The sequence below is a fragment of the Cheilinus undulatus genome, linkage group 6 (genome assembly GCF_018320785.1).
Source record: "Cheilinus undulatus linkage group 6, ASM1832078v1, whole genome shotgun sequence".
NCBI lineage: Eukaryota > Metazoa > Chordata > Actinopteri > Labriformes > Labridae > Cheilinus > Cheilinus undulatus.
Window position 1 is genome coordinate 25377434 of NC_054870.1, and position 18076 is coordinate 25395509.

At 38.4% G+C, this 18076-nt stretch overlaps 1 protein-coding gene across 4 annotated transcripts in view; it reads left to right on the forward strand.

Moving 5' to 3' along the window:
- kcnq5a (potassium voltage-gated channel, KQT-like subfamily, member 5a) overlaps nt 1–18076 on the forward strand; it is a 148428-nt gene continuing 130352 nt past the window's right edge. For all 4 annotated transcript variants that reach the window (XM_041789413.1, XM_041789412.1, XM_041789414.1 and 1 more), the window contains exon 1: nt 1–569. In XM_041789413.1, coding sequence (XP_041645347.1) covers nt 193–569 — 377 coding nt within the window. In that variant the 5' untranslated portion in view covers nt 1–192. The remainder of the gene's footprint in view (nt 570–18076) is intronic.

Below are 18076 nucleotides of genomic sequence, written 5' to 3' on the forward strand. Positions count from 1 at the left end.
TCTTCTCCAGCCTCGCGCAGATGGCCGAAGTGTCCAAACCGGTTGGTGAGTCTGCTCTAACAGCCGGAGGATGACAAGATGAGGAGATATTAGACATTTAACTTCAAACCGTCTTTCTATCTAATTGATTATCAAGTGAAAACCAAACGCAGCCAAACATCCTGAGGCCAGTGAGCACTTGGCTACATGTGAATGTCTGCCGGTCTCCCGGCGCGCTGCGCTGGTGATGCCATGCCGCGAAGTCACACCGAGGAGAGCGGCGGCACCGGACTCTGGCTGAAGACTTCAACGGGACGCCGGGTGCAGGACTACGCGCTGAAAGATGTGGAGTCTGGGCAGAAGACGATGAACAACGCTGTGCGAGTTGGAGACGGACTCCTGTCTCCCGCCTCGGCAGGTGCGGCGGGAACGGAGAGGAAGCAGGGCGCCCGGCTCAGCCTGCTGGGGAAGCCGCTGACATATAGCGCGCAAAGCGGCCGCAGGAACGCGCGATACCGGCGGCTCCAGAATTACCTCTACAACGTGCTGGAGAGACCGAGGGAGTGGGCTTTCATCTATCACGCCTTTGTGTGAGTACTTAAACTTTTTTTTTTTTTTTTTTCTTTTCTGTTCCTTTTTACTGGAGCTGCACACCACACCTTGAAGATTTGCATTTTAAGTACTTTGATGAAGTATCAGAGCAAGTGGAATTTAAGTAAAAACATGATACTGCTTTTTAAAAAAAAAAAAAAAAAGAAAATATTATATATATATATATATATGAGACCAGCTGACCAGCTGGTGTCATGGTGCATACTTTGATCATTCTGATGCAAGGTGTATGAGAGTTATGATTTTAAAGATGCACATGTAGACATCCACATTTTTTTCTGCTTCTCACAAAAAACCTTCCAGGCGTCAAAACTTCACTGCATACATCAAAACTCTTTTGCATTTAGAAAATGGACACTTTCAACTTGATTATCTATATTTCACCTAATTTTATTCTTTTACGGAAGCCATGGCTGTGATTTCATTCACATTTTAGATGTAAATTGTTCATCAGTGGAGGTCAGATGTGATCACCTGTTGCTTAAGTGTGCAAACAAGGTAGAGACAGAAAATGTAACAGCAAATATTCAATGACTTCTTTGTGTGAAATGGCATGTAAAAGTAATGTATGTGTGTATGTGTGATATTGCAAGCCATATTGCAAAAAATCCTAACTATCATAAAATGATGAGATGTGGTACAGTATTGTTCCAACAACAGATTTTGGCTCTTTGAGAAGGTCAGTATGCTGTCATCTGAAAATCTGAAAGGCTCTTGTGCTTCGGTCTGAGCCTTGCATCACTTCTCTGTGCAGCATCTCTGAGGAAAGTTGCGATGTGACACTTTTAAAAGCTGACATGTTTCAGGTCTTCAATTCAAACAGCCTTCAGCTGACCACAGTTTGGCTTTCCTAGTGTTGAATTGCCCTGTCATGGCAAAATATTTTGGACTTTCATGGAGAAAACGACTCACATTTTCAGATTTCTTTGTGCTGTTGATTATCATTAACATTCAGGCTGAGCTTTTCTGGTTTTAATCTGCCTAAACTCCAAGATTAGTTGATTTGTTTGGTGTTTGTGTTCTGGGTGTTTTTTCTGCTGTGCTAAGACTTGCAAGTAATTCTGTTTTTAGTGAATGTTAAGTTGTGGAAGCACTCATTCATATGTTTAATTTTTTGATACACCCTGAAATGTAAATGCGTATACATTTCCACTGTTGCTGAGGATATTTAAGACAGAAAACCAGTTTTCTGTAGGTTCTCCTAGTCGTGCATATACATAATATATGCAAACTTGTGCATTAATTTATGCAAACAAATCCATCTCACACACATTCACCAGAACGCCCACATTCTGCATGGTCTGGGTGATGAAACATCACATCCCGTCCCGTTCCAACAGTTCTGCTGGATTAAGGAGTACTATGAGAAGGAGGATGTGGAGCTGTCAGAGGAGGGGCTGTGGAGCCGGATGTTGACGTTTTATTTGCTCAGGCGGGACAGCTGAGGTCGCCGGGGTTAAGTCGTTACATCTGCTCAGGACCACAGCCTAAAACATGCTGTTTAAGTGAGATCAAGAAAGTGCGGGAGAAAGGAGGAATAAGATCTTATGAGGGAATGGTGGCAGAAATCATGGGACTGTTTTTAAGTCATTTGATGCAGGGAGAGAGCTTTATGGATTCAGTGAGAAATCATTGATGAGCATGTGCAGTGTTGAAGGACAGCGCCACTTTATAGTAGTTGTGTTCAAAGTTTACAAGTTGGTTTACTTCCCTTTAAGGTGCTGCAAGTCGAAACTGTGACAATGACTCAGTTTCGTAAAAACAACACCATAAATCATAAAAGTGAAAAAAATCTTAAAATCACATGATAAAAGTGGGTATAGACCTGGGATTTGGGGTTGTTGAGAACACTGCTACGCCCCTTATAATTGGGCATATGAAGCATCAGCTTGTGAACGTTTTTAATCTTCCATTTTGCACCTTTTTTAAGGGATTTGTGTTTGCAGTATGAGGATTTGTGTAGTTAGTTTTGTCGTAATTCCTTTACCCTATCACCCACTGAGTCTGGTTTTAGTGAATCTCACTGCCAACACGCATCAGTCTGTGCAGAGAAGATCAACCAAAACAGGAAGGAGAATGCACAGAGCATCTGGTCAGTTTCAACATAGAACATGAAAAACAGAATCCTGACTGCAAATCTCATCATTTTATGCACATTATGTCAGAACCGGTTACACATGCCACAAACCATCATTTAGCAGGCCCAGAGTGGCTAATCTGGAGAATCTGGAGTATTTCTGGTGGGCTGGGCTGTTTTCAGGCCAGGAGGGCTGCTATTGGGTGGCATCAAACAGGCTGTACTCAGGAGGGATAGACACGGGGAGGAGCTATCAGTAACACACAATGCCCAGGTGAGCTGTTGTACATGATAGATGTAGTTCCAGAATATCTGTACCAGAATGCTTAAAGTAATCAATTATGGTTTTTGTCAGAATTACTCATAGTTTAACATTATTATGAAGAATATACGTAATCCACAACAATTAGTCTTTAGTAAAAGGTTATGAACAAAAGTGGGCTAGTCCGAGTCATGAAAGCCCAGGGCTGAAAAAGATTCACTCTCAGGTCCTGTCAGTCAGTCAGAGGGTCAGAGAGGTAATATGACACTATGGATGAGAAAAGTAGAGATGGAAAACCACTTAATTGTGTTGAGTAGAAAACAGGTGGAAAAATGAAAACATTTGAACATTGTCGGTCACAGAGAATGTATTTGAAAAGTTTGGACACTGTGTTATATTGCAGCCATCTTGGCCAAGACTTACCATTCAGACTGATTTAGAGATATCAGAGGTATGTTTATATTAGCACAGATTACATCGCTGATCACAGAAAAGTATGTAACACTTGTGTTTTCATTCTTTCCAGTGATTTCTTGCTTGTTTTTAGTTTAGGACACTATATTTTTATGTGTTTGCATTAATTGATGTCTTTTATCATTATGCTTTAAAAAAAACTGCAAAAATGGTCTATTTCAGGCCAGTTAGTGTCCAAGTATATTAGGGATCATGTCAATTTATGGTGTTTTGAAGGGCACTTGATTCTTTTTTTTTTTTTTTTTTTTTTTTTTAAATGAGTATGAGGTATTTTAATTGCTCTTTTTTTGGCAGAATTACTCATTCAACAATGTTCTTTTGTGCAATACAAACAAAATAAGGTCATATAAATGTCTTTTAAGTGCTTTTTGATTACTTTTCCCTGCAAACAACCCATACTAAAAGAAACTGTACATTTAGATTAAACTGTATTGAAAGCAATTTGAGAAGGCTCACATTTGTACCACTTGGCACCAGCATCAGTTACAGCACTCTTTGATTATCATACCTGTTACCAGTGAACAGTCAGATCTTTTCCCTTTGGTTAAGTTTGTCTATAGTTATTTTTTTTGCAGTCATACCAAGAAACCTTTGAAACTGCTCGTAAACTTGTTTATGAAACTCAAGTCCCCCGCATACCATCCTTCACATATCTCATGGAGTAAGCTGATAGTTTTGATTCCTCCAACCAGCAAATCAATTCAACTCAGTGGGTGCAGCATAAAATGCTGTTAACAGTAAATAAACTTTGATGAGTTATAAAAGAGATGCTCTTTTACTGCAGAAACTTCTATCTTTTAATTATGTCAGCGTGTCGAATGATATTTAACTGAATGCATTTCTTGGCGGTCACTCCCCATTAGTCACTGTGATGTGTGATTAGATAAATGGCATTGCTTATACTGTTGGAAACACACTAGCACATGCAGATACACCAGTGGGCTAGAATGTAATACACAGACATGCATTAAGACAGATTGGATTAATTGTGCAGCACTAGGCTCTGTCTGGGAACATTTTTATGAATGCTTAGTCTCAACAATCTGAAAAGTTAGAGAAAATGTGGGTACCAAACCTGACTGAAAGTCATAACACCTGCAAACTTGATGGCTTGGTTGGCAATTTAACATGGTTTAAATCAGTGGATCCCAACTTTTTTTCTCCATAGAGCCCCCCTTCACAGAAGAGCTGTGGCCCCCCACGACCCCTGTGAAAAAAGTGACTTATTGCTGTCAAAAATACACATAAATTATACTTTTTAAAATCATTTAAAGCCAAACAAAACAGCAAAAAACACAAGTGTTATTACCAAAAGACTTTTTAATGAAACATTAATGTATTTTATCATGCTTTTAGATAGTCTGAGTGACCCTAATTTTAACAACCTCAGAGCAGACAGACCCTCGCGACCCCCTGAAATCACTGGCACCCCCACAAGGGGGTCCCAGACCCCAGGTTCGGAACCAAGGGTTTAAATAACTTGGCAATTGCCACATGTTTGTATTTTGTAACTAGCTCTGACTAAGAGTATGCCCAGCAAAGGACTGAATGATACATCGTCTTTCAGTCATGACTGGGATGTAGTCATTTTGCAATAATCCAATCAAAACCTTCAACATCTCCTGGTACAAGTCTCTCACCATCAGACATAAAACAAAAGTGCCCTGCATAGTTAATCAAGCCAGCAAAAAACATTGGTTGACCTAAGACTCCCTTCTCTGAACTGTACAACTGCTCTGTGATCAGGAAAGCCACCCTGATCACAGAAGACCCCTCTCACCCCAATACTACGTATCTGCAGGCTCGGGGCAGCAGTTTCAGGACCATAGATTCGGGACTGCAGAACTAGGAACCAAATTTTTTGCCTAAGTTGACACAACTTTGATAGGCAGAAATCTTAATTAAAGTACTTTTTGTGATATAACTAGTGTTTTCCTTTCGTTTTATCTAACTGTTTTTATGCATGCTTGGTTGTGGATGTTGTGTTCTGGATAGAATGAACCTAGTTAGCTTTGTTCTTGATACATTAACAATTAATACACAACTAATACAGTTAGGCTTGGCAATAGCCAGCCATGTTTTACCTGAGCAATGGCAAGCTAATGTCTGGCTAACAGTTCAATTGCATGGTTGCAAGCTAGCGTTAATATTTAGGGTAATGTTAGCTAATTTTTAATGACATTACTGCCCTTAGAACCAGTATTGTGATCTTATCAATAATGTTAAACAATCCTGGTTTTGAACAGATCAAACTTGTTTTTAAATGTATGAAATCCAGCTCTCAGCTGCCCATTGTTCAAGTGATCAGCGATGCTGTGGTCACATACAGTATACTGCCCATTAATGCCACACACATGCTGCTGATTTTTTACCTTACAGCTTCAGTCGTGCGCTGCAGTGTGTGAAGTCACGGCGGTTTAACATGTTCACCTTTCATCTAATTAGAGGTCATACTCACAGGGCTGATCATGCAGACTAAATGTAACTTTGAACACCATTAGAAATGGTTGATTTCTTTGTGACCATGGTTTTATATTTTATCAGATAATTTACAATACATTAAAGTAGTAACAAAAGACCATTCCCAAGAGGGGCAACACTATCAGTGAAAGTCAAAAGGAAAACCTCTAACATCAACAAGGCATTTTGTCCATACAGCTACCTCACACTGGGTATTTTCTATTTTTCTGACTATTCTCTATAAACCCTAGAGATGGTTGTGTGTGAAAATCCCAGTAGATCAGCAGTTTCTGAAATACTCAGACCCACCTATCTAGCACCAACAACCATGCCACTTTCTAAGTAACATAAATTCCTCTCTTCCTCATTCTGATGCTCAGTTTGAACTTCAGCAAGTTGTCTTGACGTCTCCATGCCTAAATGCGTTGAGTTGCTGTCATGTGATTGGCTGATTAGCTTTTTGTGTTAACAAGCAATTGAACAGATGTACCTAATAAAAAGACTGTGGGTGTATATGGATAACACATTTTCATTTCCAAAACTAAAGGCAAAAAAATATTCATTGATGCTGATATATTATGTGACATCTTCTGGGACCAAGACATGCACAGATTGATTATGACGCCACACCTCTTCTGCTGACCACAGCACAGCTTAAACTGTTTTGATATTAACTGTATAGTTTAACCTACATCTGATCTACTAGATGGAGGAGGTGGGGTTTATGACCTATACTGCCAGTCAGCAGGGGTAGCTCTACATTTTTTGGCATCACACAAGGGCAGCAATTGCTCTGTCCATCTTAATACACAGTCTAAGATACACACTACTCCATGGCTACAAACACCTGCTACTCACAAACGCATCACATATTGGTAGGAGATGAACAAACACAAAGTACGGGATTTACAGAAGAAATGTTTCCTTTGATCATTTAATTAGTAAGTTCTGTTGAAACAGATGCGGCTGTGTGTTTGTGGAGTTATTCAGTGTAAAAATGTCCAAAAAAAGCTTTGTTGTTAGCCTGTGTGTGAGTTATATGTGTAAATATTTTACATATAAGTGGGTCTATGACCGTGTATATCATCCATAGGAATCCCCATTGATGGGCTGCATGTATCAGGATATTGATAAGCATCTGGGCTCACTTCCTACCAAATAGTGCTTTGAAACCCAGCTGGTATTAAGTTTCAATCTCCTAATGAGATGGCGTGTGTTGGGCTAATCACATTTATTGAAATGAGTTCCAGCCACAGTTTGCCTCATGTGCTTTACTCAGAAGATGATTCCTGTCTGTGCATGCGTGTTTGTGTGTATGAGAGTTGTGTTTCAACTATTTTTTAAATCTGTTTGATCAACTTTTTTAGGAAGCTGTACAAGTGTGAAGATGATTTGTGCATGCTTTGATTAATTGAATTGAATGTGGGTTTTTTTGTTGGGATATAAAGGTGTGTATTTGACACCCACTAAGACCAGAATAATATGAGGCCATACCTCTGCTCAGTAGGTGTGGAGAAGTGAGTACAGAGACATTGATTCACACAGTTTGGATATGTCAGTCATTGATCCCGGGGCTGTTCTGGTCTATTGACATGTAGCACATCAACCCAGTTTGATTAGTTACCACAAGGTGCATACGCACCTTGATCTAATGATCCATCCTGTCCACTTTCAGCCTTTAGCCACACAGATTTGTTCAGAGTCTGTGATGCATTAACTTCCAGCTTCACTTGGCTTTCTGAAGGGAATCACATTTTATTTGATTTGGACAGCTGCACTGCCTTTACACAAAGGTTTGATACTTATGAAGTGACCTGACGGTATTACAAGCCTGAGATGGAGAAGCAGCGATATAAAAAGTTAAAACTAAGTGTCTGTCAGTTTACTACTGGAGGGTGCTGTTGTCATTCTGTTTTAACTGAAAGCACGAGTCAACTTTGTCTGTTTTTGAAAACATCTCTCTCAAACCATAACCCATCAGAGTAGAAAGACACTTAAAAGGTGCCAATCTCTGCAAATGCAAAAAGTCATACACTAACATTACCGCAGTTTTTTAAACAAACAATTTAATATGGTTCTAATAAAAAAAGAATGAAGATGTTTGTTTGACAGCAACAAAAAAACCCAGGTCCTGAATACATGATAATGGGCAATTTATTTGACCAAAAATGCAAACAAACTCCTTCATGCTGTCTTGTAAACTTCACAAACACAATTGCATTGTTTCAAAAATCAAATGTCATCAATTTTTTTTTTTTTAATTAGACATTTCACATTCTCGTTTGGTTAACATTTGACTGAAGTTCTGTTTCTAAAGCTTTAGTACTTCATAACAGAGCACACTTTTAAATGAGCTATATAAAGAAATTATTAGAGTCACATTTTAGACAATTTTGTCTGGATATATTTCTAAAACTATAGGAAGTGTCAAAATACATTTGTGCTTAATTGAAGCCTCATCAACAGTTTCCAATTCTACAGTTATTCACAAAAAAGAGTTGAATAGCACCAGAAAGACATTTTGCACATCTGGGAGATAGTTAAGCAGAGGTTTAAGCTGGTTATTAAAGCAGACTGAAATTAATACTAATGCTTCTTTATGAATGACAAATACCAAAAGAGAATATCAGCTTTTTATGTATGATTTATAATGTCTGTTAAAAGTGCCACCATCCAGGTGTCATACAAATGTTGCAAAGAGGTGAGATGTACCACTTTGTCCACATCCACCAAAATCAACACAAAAGGAAAGTTACTCACAGCTGCCTTCTTTTGCTTTTTAAAATTTATCAGTGATTGGGGTTCTGAACCCTGTAAATGAAAGATAAACTGCAACCCAGAGGTCATTAAAACTAGGGGTCTGGGTATGGTTGAGTGGTTTAAGGCGCACACCATGTACGCAGGAGGCCCTGGTTCGAATCCGGCCTGTGGCCCTCTACCGCATCTCTCTCCCCTCTCTTCCCTGTTTTTGAGTCTATCCACTGTCCTCCACTATCTAATGAAGGCATGAAAAGACCCCCCCAAAAAATTTTTAAAACATAAAAAAATTAGGGGTCGACCAGTAATTAGTCTTGCACACTATGTCACCAATATTTGGCATTTTGCTGATTATCGGTATCTACGTTTTATTCTACCGATCACTGAACACATTGGTTACGGGATCACTGGTCTGCTGCTCTGTGACGGTAATACAGAGATTATTCCATAGCCCTTAAGAGTCCTTGATTACACCGGCGTGATTTCATCATGCGCTACTTTTGTCACATGGCAGTATGAAAGCAAAGCAGCATTTTGCATTTCAGTTACTTCGTATGGAAAGCATAATCTTTAAGCTTTCTTTCAATTTTTGTTTGATGTCAATAGGTCAAGTAAAACAGGAAATAATTAATTAATTAATAATAATTAATTTTAATTTGATATGAAAATTTATGTCACACAAAGGGGGACAGTGGACCATGTACAGGTCTGGCACTGGTATTTTTTCATAATTTCAGCACCCTCCAATGTGGCTAATGTTGTTATGCTAGTAGTTGAAAACTTTGAATGAACCGGTCCGACTGAGTAAAATATGGCGAATTTTGATATACGTCCGTACGTGTTAGACCCGGAGTCTGATCCTGATAGTTTGGAGAGAGAGGGGAAGAAAACCAGCAGCAGCACCAAAGGATAGAGCAGGATTTTCCGCTTTACCAGCAGCACAGACGAACCACGAACCAGTCAGGAGATAATATTGCGTTGACCTCATCAGTTCGCTCCATCGAAATCTTGTCTCCGGAGAATCTCAGAGAGATTTTCAACGAACCGTTCTCATCAGTTTACACGCTAATTCCAAGATTTCTGCTGCATATGCTTATCTTGCGGTTTGAAAATTTGCATACATGGAGTAAGGACACCTAACATTGTGACTTTATATTTATGTTTTAAAATCGGAAAAGTATAATACCCCCTCTTTAGACCAGATGACTAGAAATGAAAGACTGTGCTGTTATTTCTTACACTTACAGTCATGAACGAAAATATTGGCACCCATGGAATTTTTCTAGAAAATACACCATTTCTCCCAGAAATTGATGCAATTACAAATGTTTTTAGTATACACATGTTTATTTCCTTTATGTGCAATGGAGCACAAAAAACAGAAGAAAAAAGCCAAAATTGACATAATTTTACACAAGAGTCAAAAAATGGGCTTGACAAAATTATTGGCACCCTTTTAAAACTGTGGGTAAATCATTTTATTCCAAGCATGTGATGTTCATTTAAACTCACCTGTGGCAGTAATAGGTGCTGGCAATATAAAAATCACACCTGAAGCCAGTCAGAATGTATAAAAGTTGACTCAACCTTTGTGTTGTGTGCCTGTGTGTGTCACACCAAGCATGGAGAAGAGGAAGAAGAGCCCAGAATTGTCTGAGGACTTAAGAAGCAAAATTGTGGAAAAATATGAACAATCTCAAGGTTACAAGACCATCTCCAGAGATCTTGAAATTCCTTTGTCCACTGTGTGTAATATAATCAAGAAGTTTATAACCCATGGAACTGTGGCTAATCTCCTTGGACGTGGATGGAAGAGAAAAATTGAAAAAAGAATGCAGCGCAGGATAGTTGGAATGGTGGATAAACATTCTCAGTCAACTTCCACACAAATTCAGGCTGTCCTGCAGACTCAGGGTGAAAAAGTGTCAGCTCGGACCATACGTTGTCATCTGAATGAGATGAAGCGCTATGGCAGGAGACCGAGGAGAACCCCACTGCTGACAAAGAGACATAGAAAAGCCAGACTGGAGTTTGCAAAAATGTACCTGAGTAAGCCTCAATCCTTCTGAGAGAACATTTTGTGGACAGATGAGATCAGAGCTTTTTGGAAAAGCAGGTCATTCTACTGTTTACAGAAAACAGAATGAGGCTGACAAAGAAAAGAACACAGTACCTACAGTCAAACATGGTGGAGGTTCAAGGATGTTTTGGGGTTATTTTGTTGCCTCTGGCACTGGGTGCCTTGACTGTGTGCAAGGAATCATGAAATCTGGAGACTATCAAAAGATTTTGTGCCACAATGTAGGGCCTAGCGTCAGAAAGCTGGGTCCGCATCAGAGGTTGTGGTTGTTTTCTAGCAGGACAATGGCCTGAAAAGTACCTCAGAAAGCACCAAGAAATGGTTGGAGACAAAGCGCTGGAGAGTTCTGAAGTGGCCAGCAATGATTCCAGATCTAAATCCCATAGAACCCTTTTTGAGAGATCTCAAAATTAGTGTTGCAAGAAGCACCCTTCAAATCTGAGAGACCTGGAGCAGTTTGCAAAAGAGGAATGGTCCAGAATTCCAGTTAAGAGGTGTAAGAAGGTTGTTGATGGTTATAGGAAGCGGTTGGTGTCAGTAATTTTTTTCCAAGGGTGTGCAACCAAATATTAAGTTGAGGGCACCAGTAATTTTGTCAGGCCCATTTTTTTCAGTTTTGTGTAAAATTATGTCAATTTTGTCTTTTTTTCTTCAGATTTTTTGTGTTGTTCCAATGCACATAAAGACAATAAACACATGTATACCAAAAATATTTGTAATTACAACAATTTCTGGGAGAAATGGTGTATTTTCTGGAAGAATTCCAGGGGTGCCAATACTTTTGTCCATGACTGTACAATATTAAAACTGTAGTCACGGAGCTGAAATGTCCTCAGGCTGTTTCTAATGTTATAGTGATGAGGAAAATTGCAATAAAAGACAAATTGCTCTATCTTAAACCTCTGTTAATCCAAGTGGTGGAATGATAAAGCATATTTAGGACACTCAAGTGTTTTGCAACATATTATTATGAAATGTAGTTTTACTTTTGCAACATTGAGCATATTTTGTTTTCATAATTAAAATTAGTTCTATAAGTTTTTGAGTGCAATACTAACGTGAACTTTAAAAGGTGTACTGTTTTCAGAGGTAAACCTTACCTTTATTGCTGTTGTACCAAATTATCTATACTGATTAAGATTCAGAATTTAAATATCAGTAAACGAACATCTGTTTCAGGTTATGGGTTTTATGAGCTCCTAAAGGTATTGGTCTCAAATACAATACTAGTCATCCCTTAGTGGAAACTGCAAAAAAAAAAAAAAAAAACAAAAGCTCTGACCTGAGGAAAAAAACAGACTCTGAAGAGTCTGCACTCTGTTTCCTTATTACACAATGACATTTGGGACACCTGAGCACATAAAAGAGTGTGTGTTCAGGCTCAGAGTTACTGCAGGTAAAGAGGAGGATGTTGGCTGGCCCCCAGTGGAAAATGCTCAGGATCTATTTGATAGGATGAATAGAAAAAGAGGGATGTGTGTGTATATGTGTGTAAATACTGTCACAATTTGTTCCGCTGTTTGCATGAATAGGTGTAAAGTTGGTACCCTATTAAAGGTTGTGAGTGTTTTATGTCTTTACTGGAGAGTGTCAGACTGAAAATGTGTGTGTTAATGTAGCTTTAGTTTGAATGATGTTATTGAGAAAAGACAGAAAGATGCATGTGGAGTAAACAAAGATTAGACATGCTATTTATTGTAAGTGTGAATTTAAAGGGAGAAGAACAGATTTTCTATCTACTTTACATACACTTATTCAGTCTTTCTTTAACTCCTAATAAATGTTTTTTTTTTTTTTTTCAGAAAGAGTTGTTTGGATTTTTCTCTTTGTTTTTATGCTTGTTCTTTGTTTTCAGAACCCCACCATTAATAAATAAGGGTTGCACAATATGATTGATACTGCAGATAATAACTTAAAACATCAATTATCAGTATTGGCAGAGAAAGACATTTCTGCTGTTTACAGCCCATATATCAGCAGAATATACAAAAGTATGAGAGTGGTTCTCCTTATAATGTGACACATTAAGTTTACAGAGTTTCAAGCGGATTTATCCACATGTATATCAGTAAAGGTAAAATAAGTTTGGAGATACCAGCACATCAGACATTGTCAGAGTAGAATGCTGTGCATCTCTAAAGGTCAACCGATATTGGTTTTTCAGGGTTGATATTTATGCAGATTATTATTAGGGCTGTCAAAATTAATCAAGTTGATTGCGATTAATCAGTCCACAACTAGTGCATTAATACTTTCAATCACGATTAATTACATGATTTATTGGTCCTTTCAACACACAATGGTGGGCCATGTGTCTCCCTGCAGCAACAGTCATGTAAAATACAGTGCCATGAAAAAGTATTTGCCCCCTTTCTGATTCCTGATTTTTTTGCATATTTTTAACGCTTAAATGTTTCGGATCATCAAACCAATTTTTATATTTCACACAGACAACCCAAGTAAATAAAAAATACCCTGATGTCCTTTTCAATCCATAACATGTTCCTTTTTTCCGTGCTTAAGTTAATTTCATGATCTCTGATTTACCTTTGAAAGCAGGTCTGTATACAAACAGGAAGTCAGTTAGCCTTAGTTTAAGACAGTAGAAGAGTCCAAAATGACACAACAGCAGTTTTAAATGCAATAAAAGTGAATTCTAAAGGGCGATAAAAAGGGTGCGATTAATTAAGATTAACTACAGAATTTCTGAGATTAATCATGATTGAAAATTTTGATCATTTGACAGCCCTAAGTATTAGTTGTGCATATCACCAATAACCAGTATTTGTGTTTGTTAAACTAAACTGATCAACAGATTTTGGCCAATTATCAGGAAAATAAAATCTTTAATGCTAAATATCAAGTTTAAAATATGCTGTTTCCAAGTTATTTACAGCATAACTGCTGTGAAACAATCGGAATATAACTTGTTCTATGTCACTTTGTGCCTCTTTACCTGAATCGCTCTGGGCAGCATTGCTCCTCTCTCTGTCTCCTGTTGTCATCCGTGTGCTCCCACCGTTTCGTTCCCACACACACGTGGTGCACGACCAACCAACAAGCAGGATTTTGGTCGGATGCGAGATTATAAACCAATTGACTGGACGATGTCAGCCAAAGTTTCACATTCACAATATTTGACTACAAAACACGTGTAAAAGCAGTGATTTTGGAGTTTGATGTTGAAGAGCTATAGGGCTCCTTATTTCTACTGCTGTACACAATAGTGTGTTTTAGTCACCTGCAAGAAATAAGGCCACTTTAAATCTTTGTCACTGCAATTGTGGTTAATACGTTTGGCTGATTTGACCTAAACATTGTTAGATGCATGCTGTCAAAGCCAAATGTACGGCTGTACAAATCTTACACAATAGTCTGTTATATTTAGAAAAAAACAGCTTCAGATAGGTAACATGAACCCTCCAACTTCTTGCATTGAGGTTTTTCTGTTTGAAGGGTGCCTTCAGAAGTTTAACATGACATCATTGCATCACTTCGAATGCAAAATTCATCAACATGAAACCCATTCCTCCTCTTGGATGTATGACAAAAACTTGTATTTATCATTAGATTTCTTAGTTATTTCTAATGAACAACAGATGTTAGAGCAAGGGTCTCCATGATTATTCGCTCTCAATACACCAGCATCATATTCATGTACTCTATATGAGGCAGGTAGACTTGCAACTGTTTAAAAACATGAGCTATTTAGCCTGCAAGCGAGGAAAGATTGAGTGTTTGATCAGAGCAGCCTTGATGTTGGTTTCATCAGCAAAGCTTTTGGCTGCGTCAGTGAGAACTAACTGGTGAAAAGTTGCACGATCTGAGCAGACTGAAGTGACAAATATACTGTGACATGGAGGCAGCTCTCACAGGAAGTGTGTAGGTTGGAGGTCTTTGTGTGTCAGTGTGTCTCAGCAGTAGGAGATCACATCAACACCAACGTTACACAGGCCTCGTCTATGACTGTGCTAGTATGCAGGGTTACATGTAGTATCTTTACATTCATGTGAGTGTTGATGTGTTTCTGAGTATGTGTGTAAAATTCATTGTGCTTCTTCTTGTTAGTCATCCGGCAGTCCCCTCATCCATCAGCCCAAGTGTCAGTTTGCTGCGCAGACTTCAGCGTTGATGTATGAAGACGGGCTGAGCTCGTCTGTCCTCCTGCCCACACAGTACGTAGCGCTGCTGGGTACGCGTCACACCAGCCTCTCCTGCCCCGCTCAGCGTGTACGATGCAGACATTAGCCTGTCAGCTCTCTAAATGGGACTGTTCCTCAAAAGCACACATCCCCGTATCCCCTCACACACCCACACATATTAGCACACATGAGTACACATTTGCTCTTAGGTTATCCAGTCAAACATACAAACACATGCATGGCAATCTTCACTCACGATTTGTCCAGGAGTGTCAGACTCAGTCACAGCAGGGGCCAGATTCTAAATTTTGGTCCAACCTGAGAGCCTAACAGGGTCAACATTTACTCATAAACTGTCAACCTCATTTTAACCCATATGAATTATAGAAAAAACATAGCACTAATGATAAATTATTTTGAGATTTAAAAAAATCAAAATGCTAAATTTAAAGGCTCAAATTCTGAGATAAAAAGTCAAACTCATGAAATCAAAACATAAAAACACAGAATTAAAAGCCAAAATAATATTTTTAAAAGACAAATGTATGTGAAAGTTAAATTCTTGATTTTTAATGGTCAAAATATGAGATAAAATTGGAAATCATGAGTTTTAACAGTGAGAATTTGAGCTGAAAGTTGAAATATGAGAAAAAAATACAAATCATGAGTTTTTTTTTTTTTTTAATTATCATTTTATGCCTTTATTGAAAGGGGGGGGACAGTAAACAGAACTGGAAACAGGGATGAGAGAGCTGGGGAGAGACACGGGAGGAAGTGCGACAGGCTTGATTCCAACCGAGACTGACCATGTACATGTGGGGCTTCTTAAACCACTAGGCCACCTGCGCCCCAGAAATCATGAGTTTTTAAGCTCAAAATAAAAGATAAAATATGAAATCATGAGTTTTTAAGCTCAAAATAAAAGATAAAATATGAAATCATGAGTTTTAAAGGGGAAAAACATGAGTTAAGATTTTAAATTGTGAGTCTGAAAGGTCAAAATATGGGATGAAAAGTCAAAGTTTGGTATTGAAAAGGTTAAAACATGAGATGAAATTCAAAACCATTAGTTTTAAAGGCCAAAATGTTAGTTAAGATTTAAAATTGTGAATTAGAAAGGCTCAAATATGAATAAACAGTCAAAAATCACAACTTTAATTCGTACTGTAAAAGGCAAGATTGAGAGTACAAAATGAAAGCTCAAATTAATTTCCTTTCCCTCATTCCTGACTTTTATCTAATAATTTTTACTCTTTGCTTTCTAATTTTTATGACTTTAGAAGGATATTTTCAATCAGCTTTAAATGAGTCTTCAAAATATACACATATTTACAATAAAAGTCCATGTGTTTTTTAGAATTGGCTGTGTGAGTCATTATTCAAAGCAGTCCCTGAGACAGAGGGCCACATCAGTCTTTTTATTAAGACCTCCTCAGGCTGTCTCATCCAAGTGTTGAAGCATGCACAGTACAGCAAAGCATGACATGACAACAGAACAGCCTGCCAATGGTTGTCACAGCCCATCACAATGCATTTGGGGAAACATAATGGTGGCTAAAGTTAAAGCTAGTGGCTGATACGACCAAAAAATGGATTAGAAAATGATAAAAAAGACATTAAATGTTGGACTATCTGCTGTGGATTTCATCTTTAAAGACCCCTGGAAAATCACAGAAGTTCCAGGCTTGCTAGACAAGCCACAGTAAGGATAACCAAGACTTGTGTATCATTAGAAAGGCAAAATGGCAGGTTTCCAGAGGGAGAAAAATTAAGTGGCTGTGACTTTTATAAAAGTAGGAGAAGATTTTCATCAAGCATAGATTTGTGAAAAGGTAAGAGTTCCCTATTTGTCCACAGGGGGCGCCAAAATACTTATAAACAAGCAGCTCACAGGAGCTTTAAGTAAATGACTTGAATAGATTGGTTGGTAACCTTAACAATTGCATATGCACACAGAGAAAAGCCCTCCACACCTTGAGTTACATTACTACATTAGTAGCAATAGTCAATGTTTGCTCCATAGCCCCCTAAAAATCCTCTGATATTCAAGTATAGCAAGAATAATGAGCCACATGTAGCAGTATAACCTAACCACCTGGGGTGGATGTGTAAATATTTCGGGAGGTTTCCTCTCTATGTGAGAGTGTGTAAGACAGCTTAGTCTGCTCTCTGCTATCTTTATAAACACACATAGACGTTTCATAGAAAAATACAAACAAACCAGCTCAGCCCAACACACATTGTGAATAATTTATCTTTGTTAGTCATACACATTTCTCCCAGGTGACACTGGTTCAGACAGAGCTGCAGACGCTCACCCACGCTGACAAAGTTTCTCTGAATGTACAGGTGTTTTTCTCTGTCTGACATGTTTTCGTCTGTGGAGGAATGGGGGGAACCTCGTTTGTCATGCCAGTGGAATAATTGGAAAAGGAGAAGTGCTGAAAGGTACAGAAGATGGAGGAACTGAGAAGGACAGAGAAATGTGTGAGACAGAAGGAGGTGAGGAGAGGGTGAGAGACATGAGATTATAGAGGCAGAGGGCTGTAAGGTTTGGTGGAGGTCTGTTGCAGGGCTGTTACAACACAGTTGGGGTGTTTGCATATTAGAGCTGAAAAATACTGTGAAAAACACGTTTTCTTTCTGCAATGTTTACTTTATCATTTGTCAATATCCCAATAACCTTCATAATACTTATCTGAGGGAACTGTACAAATGCAGGATAGTCATGTGGTAAAAATATTCTTGGTAGCTACAAAAAAATCTATCACAGAGAAGCAGGGGTGTAGCTCGGGATTTTGGGCCCCCAGAAAAAATATTACACAGGGCCCCCCTTAACAGGCTCACTAACCAACAAATATTGCTTCAATTGTAGAAATGCCTATGAGTTTTAATAGATTTTTGAAACATTATGAGCAATATTTTTACTGTGGTTGAATAGAATTTACTTGCATTATTTCACAGTGCTGGACTACATCATTACAACATTTTTAAAGGGAGGAGCACGGGGCCCCAAGTATTTTATTTTTACTCTATTGTACAAATTTCAGTCTTTTGACCTATTTATTTAGTCACTTTTAATTCAATAATAACACTAACAACTGAAAAAATAAATAAAAATACACTTTTCATTGCAGGCTTGTCATGGGCCCCTCCATACAGTGGACCCGGATAATCAGGACTGGCAATATGAATATGACATCAAACCTATGAAATGTAACCAAAAACATTTA